Source organism: Euphorbia lathyris, chromosome 7 (assembly GCF_963576675.1).
Source record: "Euphorbia lathyris chromosome 7, ddEupLath1.1, whole genome shotgun sequence".
Lineage (NCBI taxonomy): Eukaryota > Viridiplantae > Streptophyta > Magnoliopsida > Malpighiales > Euphorbiaceae > Euphorbia > Euphorbia lathyris.
Window position 1 is genome coordinate 67,384,837 of NC_088916.1, and position 6,182 is coordinate 67,391,018.

A 6,182-nucleotide genomic window follows, 5' to 3' on the forward strand; every position below is an offset into this window, starting at 1 on the left:
CCTACGTCCAGTCCCCAGAATCCATCTGGGCTTTTTCAATCCACTACTGAGCTCTTTAAAGGTAGAGCACAAACCGTTTACAATAGCAACTGAGTATGCAAGAGTACCGTCCTCTATTCGTCTACTCAATCCTATCTACCACTAAACACTATAATTGAGTATTCAGATTTTCTCTACCACTGAGTACTATAATCGAGTACTCAGCTTCACTCTTCTAACCTTTACAACTGATACAAGATTATTCTCACAAAACGAAGAACACTTTAGATGAATAAAATTCACTTTAGACTTTTACACAATGATTGGAATTTGGTGTAAGAACTTGCTTTTTCTATTCAGACAGCTTCTCTTTTAGATTTTTGACTTAGTGAAGATTTTGCTTGTTTGTATCTCTCTTGTATGTTTCGGCAATGATTCAAGTGATGAACTTGTCCATTTATAGTAAATTCTGAAGCTTCAATGATTTGAATTCCGACATATCCATTGAGACTAAACGGTCTTCTTTCGTCATTGATTGGTCAGCTTCCAGAATTACAGGCCAATCCTGTCGTCTGTTTTTAGCAGGAGCCATGTTTGCCAGTTTCGTCTTCTTGCGCCAGGTTCTTCTTATAGCGTCAGGTTTGTCTTCTTGCCAAAGGTCAGATGGTCCATGCGTCTCGAAAAGGTCCTTGAAACGGATTTCCGAGGCTTCTGAAATGTGTCAGACTTTGTCTCACAAGTTGACGGATAATTGGACACTGACTTGATTATTACTCAGCTTGACTTAGCGGCGTCTTGAATATTGCTCAGCTTGACTTCGCAGCTTCGCCTTCAATCTTTCCTGAAGAAGACATTTCTTTTGCAAGGCTGAGTTGAGTTCCACTCAGCTTCTGCTGTGTGACTTGCTTATGCTGACCTTGTTCTGTCTTTCTTTTATAAACTTTAAGTTTCTGTTCTCGTTAGTTAATATACTCAACATTGAATAAACTCATTAGTACAATTAAATCAAAGCACTTAAATTTAATTGTTTTAATCATGGGATTAACTTAAAGAATTTTGTCAAATCAAAATCATGTGGAAAGGTGTTTCAACACTTCATTCTTCAATCCATAGTTCACGCAAACACAATACACGCCATATCTCTATCCGTTATTAATCTTTTCAACTTGTCACTAACCCACTATCCCATTCACAATAAAATTTAGATTTTTTTTTTATTTTTATTGTTATTATTAGAAATCAAATAAAAAGTTGACTGACTGAAATAATTGGTTAACCAATTAGTGGTTAACTGAATTTAGTAGACTAATTTATAATTGGTGTTTTTAAAAAAGATTAAATAAATAACCCGTGGAATTAACTTTACTGGACTGGTTAACAGACCAATTAAACTACAAGCAAGAGTATCCTAAAATTTCAAAATTTTAAAAGATTGAGCTAACCCATTTTAGAGACAGCGATCATTGGTTGTGCTATTTGGTTGCCAGCTATGAAGCACAGAAACTCTTCATGACATGCGTTTCTCTGTTTTCGGGAGATGTGAGAAACGGAAACTCTCGGAAACTGAAACGAAACGTTTCCATAATTACCCAAAATATGAAATGTGTCTCTCAATTTTTAACGGGTTTCCCTATCTATTTCGATTAAAATTTTGGAAAATTGAAACTTCCTATTTGAGATATAATTCATTCTTTGTATCCTTCGATTTAAAGAACTTACCCATATCTGTTTCTCCTATAATCTTTGTCTCCCCAATCTCGATCGAGTTTGAACTTTCTTTCTCTTATTCTTCAATCTTGCTTTTTTTAATATATTATTATATTTTTAATATTTATAAATATACCTCTATATTTTTAATATTTACACATTATTCCCACCATTTTCTATGTTTTTCAGAAATTAGTTTCTTTTCAGTTTCCATATCCGTTTCTGTGCAAATGCCTAGGATTGGAATCAGGTGATTCATGTTGCGTCCTTTGCTTGAGAATCTTTTGTGCTTTGCTTTATTAGAGACTCTATTGCACAGGTGGTTTTCTCCGATGCAAATTTAGCATCCAGGCTTCTTCCATGGAAGCTCTTCATAGGCAAGATAGTGTGAATTTCTCGTTCATTGTGGAGAGATTAGGCTGCGCCATTCATTGTTTCGGTTTTAGGTTTGTTACTAATGCCCTCTCTTCCTATTTTTCTTTCTGAATTCAGATGCTCGTTTTCTATATACTTTCCTTGTTCATAGCCCATTTTAACAGGTTTTTTTTTTTTTTTTCTGTAATTTTCTGTAAAGTAGGGCTAAAATTGATCTTGTTTAGAGTTCAATTTATGCCATTTCCTAAACTAGAGCTAAATCTGCACTTTCTCTGTAACCTTAGGCTTAAATTTAAGCCTTATCCCTAAACTATAATACATAGATGTGTTAATTTCTTTGTGATTTAATTTGAACTATTGGTTGAGCCTGAGCTTCCTGGAAAAGTCATAGCAAGACTTCTTTTATACTTTAGAAACGTTAAATTTATGTGAAGTCTTGCATTTGGAGCCATAAGTCTACTCTTACACTTCCACAATCTTATCTTTTGTGATTTGTTTGAGTCTGAGCTTCTTGGAAAGTCATAGCAAGACTTCTTTTATACTTTAGAAACGTTAAATTTATGTGAAGTCTTGCATTTGGAGCCATAAGTCTACTCTTACACTTCCACAATCTTTTGTGTTGATCATCATGGGGACCAAATTTTATGAACTCATTGGATTTTTATTCATGGTAATCGATATTGCAGCTGCACTATCGGAGCTTCGGTGCATCAACAGTGAAAGACAAGCTCTTGTAATGTTCATGGAAGGATTTACAAGTCCTTCAGTTCGTTTCTCTTCATGGATGCCGAATGAAGATTGCTGCAAATGGAGAGGAGTCCGTTGTAGCAACATCACAGGCCGTGTCATCTCCCTTGATCTTCACTCCAATGAATCTTCTCTGCAACTGCAAGGTGAGTTGAGGGAATCTTTGGTTCACTTGCCATATTTGACTTATCTAGACTTGAGCTTCAATGATTTCCGTCAAATGCATATTCCTGAATTTGTTGGTTCCTTGCCTAACTTGAAATATCTCAATTTATCTCATGCCAATTTCAAAGGTTCCATTCCTTATCAGATTGGAAATCTCTCACACTTGATCTCACTTGATATGAGTGGCAACAGCTATTCTTTGAAAGTAAATGACCTTAATTGGCTTCATCGTCTTTCTGATCTGAAGTTTCTCGATTTGGGAGGTGTTGATCTTAGTAGTTCTGAGAATTGGTTGGATGCAATCAATATGCTTTCTTCTCTCACCGAGTTAAGTTTATTTGCTTGTAACCTTAACAACCTCCCTCAATCTCTCCCACTTGTTAATTTTACTTCTCTAAAGATGCTTGATCTTTCATTTAACAATCTTAATGGCGAAATACCCGATTGGCTGTTTGACGTAGGCCATTCTCTTGAGTACCTAATTCTCGGAAGAAATAATTTATCTGGTTCCATTCCTGAAGCTTTTGGCAGCGTGATTTCACTCGTTAAACTCGACCTGTCCGGGAATAATATTGAAGGTCCTTTACCCACATATCTATGTAAAAAGAATTCATCTTTGAGGGAACTTGATCTTTCTCACAACAATCTCAACGGAACTTTAGAAGTTCTTCCATGCCTTTCAAATTTGAATGTCCTTGATGTTTCCTGGAATTCCTTTAAGGGTATTGTTACGGATGCTCATTTGTCGAATTTCAGCAATTTGCAAGTAGTAGACTTTTCCGGGAACCATTTGGCTCTGAAAGTTAGATCAGACTGGCTTCCTCCATTTCAGCTAGAGAGAATAGGTCTTCATTCTTGCCAACTTGGACCGAGTTTTCCACAATGGCTACTTACACAAAAGAACTTTTCCTCCATTGACATCTCACATTGTGAAATTTTTGATGTTGTGCCTGATTGGTTTTGGGATCTTCCTTCAGGGATTAGGCTTGTGAATCTTTCTTCCAACAGCCTGAGAGGAATCATTCCAGATATTTCATCCAAACATAAACTTTCAGATATAGATGTGCGTTCGAATAAATTTTCAGGTCCCCTTCCTATTCTTCCTCCCCACATGAATAGAGTGGTTCTAGCCAATAATTCCTTTTCAGGATCAATCTTCCACTTATGTAACATTTTGAAGGAAAACAACTCAATGAGATATTTGGATCTGTCTCAGAACCTTCTGTCAGGACAGATTCCAGACTGTTGGACTTATGGACAAGATTTGATTATCTTAAATTTAGCAAGCAATTACCTGTCTGGGAAAATACCTGAGTCCATTGGTCATCTTGTACACCTCAACACATTGAGGTTTGATGAAAATGATCTCTCTGGGGAAATTCCTTCATCCTTAAAGAACTGCACAAGTTTGGTTGTTCTTCAGCTTGGGGAAAATATGTTGTCTGGAGCTATACCTGACTGGATTGGAGAATCTTTGTCAAACTTGATGATTCTCCACTTGGGTTCAAATTCTTTCAAGGGACAGATTCCTTTGCAGCTTTGCCAACTGCAATCTCTGAAAATCTTGGATCTCTCTTCAAATCATTTATCAGGAGAAATTCCACGATGTGTGGATAATTTCAAAGCCATGGCTGAGCAGGAAAGTGTTCGTTCTTATTTTTATGATCCTTATTCTGCATACACAGAGTATTCGCTCTTGAAAGTGAAAGGGAGTAGCCACCAATATTATTCAAAAGTTCTTGTATATATGAAGTTAATAGATTTATCATCAAATAGTCTAACTGGAGAAATTCCTAGGGAAGTTACAAGCCTAGCTGGATTGGTCTCCTTGAATCTTTCAAGAAATAGTTTGATGGGGATTATCCCGCGCAGCATAGGTGACTTGCGAAACATGGAGTCTCTTGATTTATCATGGAATCTGCTTTCATGTGAAATTCCAACCAGCAGTATTCATATGAATTTTCTAGGACTTTTTAATTTGTCATATAACAAGTTGTCCGGACCAATTCCTTTTTTAAACAGTTGGAAACCTTTGATGCAACATCATATCTAGAAAATAAGAACCTTTGTGGACGTCCCCTTGGAAACAACTGCTCTGAAAATGCATCGTACGAGGATCCAAATTGTATCCATGAGGACTCAGAAGAAAGCAACAAAGCAGAAAAAGAGCATGGATTTGAATTACCTTCTCTATATATCAGTATAGGACTTGGCTTCATTGCAGGATTTGGGGGAATTTGGGCACCTTTACTCATCAAAACTTCTTGGAGGCATGCCTATTTTCGATTTATCGACCAGATTTATGCTCATGCAGGGGTTTTTGCAGCCAGAATACAGAGGAAATTTCATACCCCAAAAGGACTCCAGTGAAGACATGTATCAAGGCCTATTTATTTTCTCTACTGCTTTGGACGTTATCATTGTGGGAAATGGTTTAAGCCTTTGAAACATGTGTGTACATGTGAAGTGTTTTTCACTTAAAGCAGCTTTTTCTATCTCACATGGAAAACTTATGAAAGGTTGAAAAAGTTTATAATGATTTGGGTTTATGAGCTTTTAAATTGTGTTTGGTGGGTTTTGGTAAATATACCACGCTTGTTCGCGCGACACCCGTCCGGACCCAAATTTTATTTTTCCTCACAATTTATTTTACTCTTTTGACTATTTCCACAACTACTAACTACTTGGTTTTATTCAAACAAAATAAACTACTTTGCTGTTCCACTGCTTTCCAACTTTGAGTGCACAAGTTTGGAAGCTTTCTGTATTAACCTTGGAAAGCGAACGACTTTTAGATTGCACCTCCGCTTTCAAGGTAGTGGCTCCTGCCACGGCACAGTTGGATTTCTTGATAAGTTTTCTGTAACCTAATTACTTTCGTACCATCATGATATTATATAGTTACCATATGTTTTTTTTCTTTTACATCAAAGTCAAAATAAATTAGTTGAGTGAATTATAATTAATGAGTTTGATGTTGCATTTTCTACTCTCTTGATTCCTCAAGTAGCTGCCATGTTATATTGTTGAAGCAAATGTTCTTATTTTTCTGTTATTTTTTAGACCTTAGTTGGTTACTTTGAAGGTCAAATACATGAATATAATTACAACTAAGTTATATTACCAAACTTAATTCTTAATATGTCATGATTCACTATATATTATGATTTTACACCATAATTTAAAAAATCTAGACTCCAATTCATAAA

General features: G+C 36.0%; 1 protein-coding gene across 2 annotated transcripts; it reads left to right on the forward strand.

The window, feature by feature from the left end:
• The first annotated feature begins 1,882 nt into the window (after nt 1-1,882).
• LOC136200857 (receptor-like protein EIX2) lies at nt 1,883-5,528 on the forward strand. 2 transcript variants are annotated; one of them, XM_065991339.1, is made up of 3 exons: nt 1,883-1,936; nt 2,006-2,132; nt 2,748-5,528. In XM_065991339.1, exon 3 carries the CDS (start codon nt 2,798-2,800, stop codon nt 5,024-5,026), a length of 2,229 nt encoding a protein of 742 aa, XP_065847411.1. In that variant the 5' UTR covers nt 1,883-1,936; nt 2,006-2,132; nt 2,748-2,797; the 3' UTR covers nt 5,027-5,528. The 2 variants fall into 2 exon arrangements, 1 of the variants encoding a protein (XP_065847411.1); XR_010673572.1 differs by lacking the exon at nt 1,883-1,936 and having other exon boundaries at nt 1,943-2,132; nt 2,748-2,954; nt 4,996-5,528.
• Nucleotides 5,529-6,182: the final 654 nt, after the last annotated feature.

What these genes read in the sequence shown, in the direction of transcription:
- LOC136200857 (XM_065991339.1), top strand. Translation starts at nt 2,798, where the DNA reads ATGTTCATGGAAGGATTTACAAGTCCTTCAGTTCGTTTCTCTTCATGG.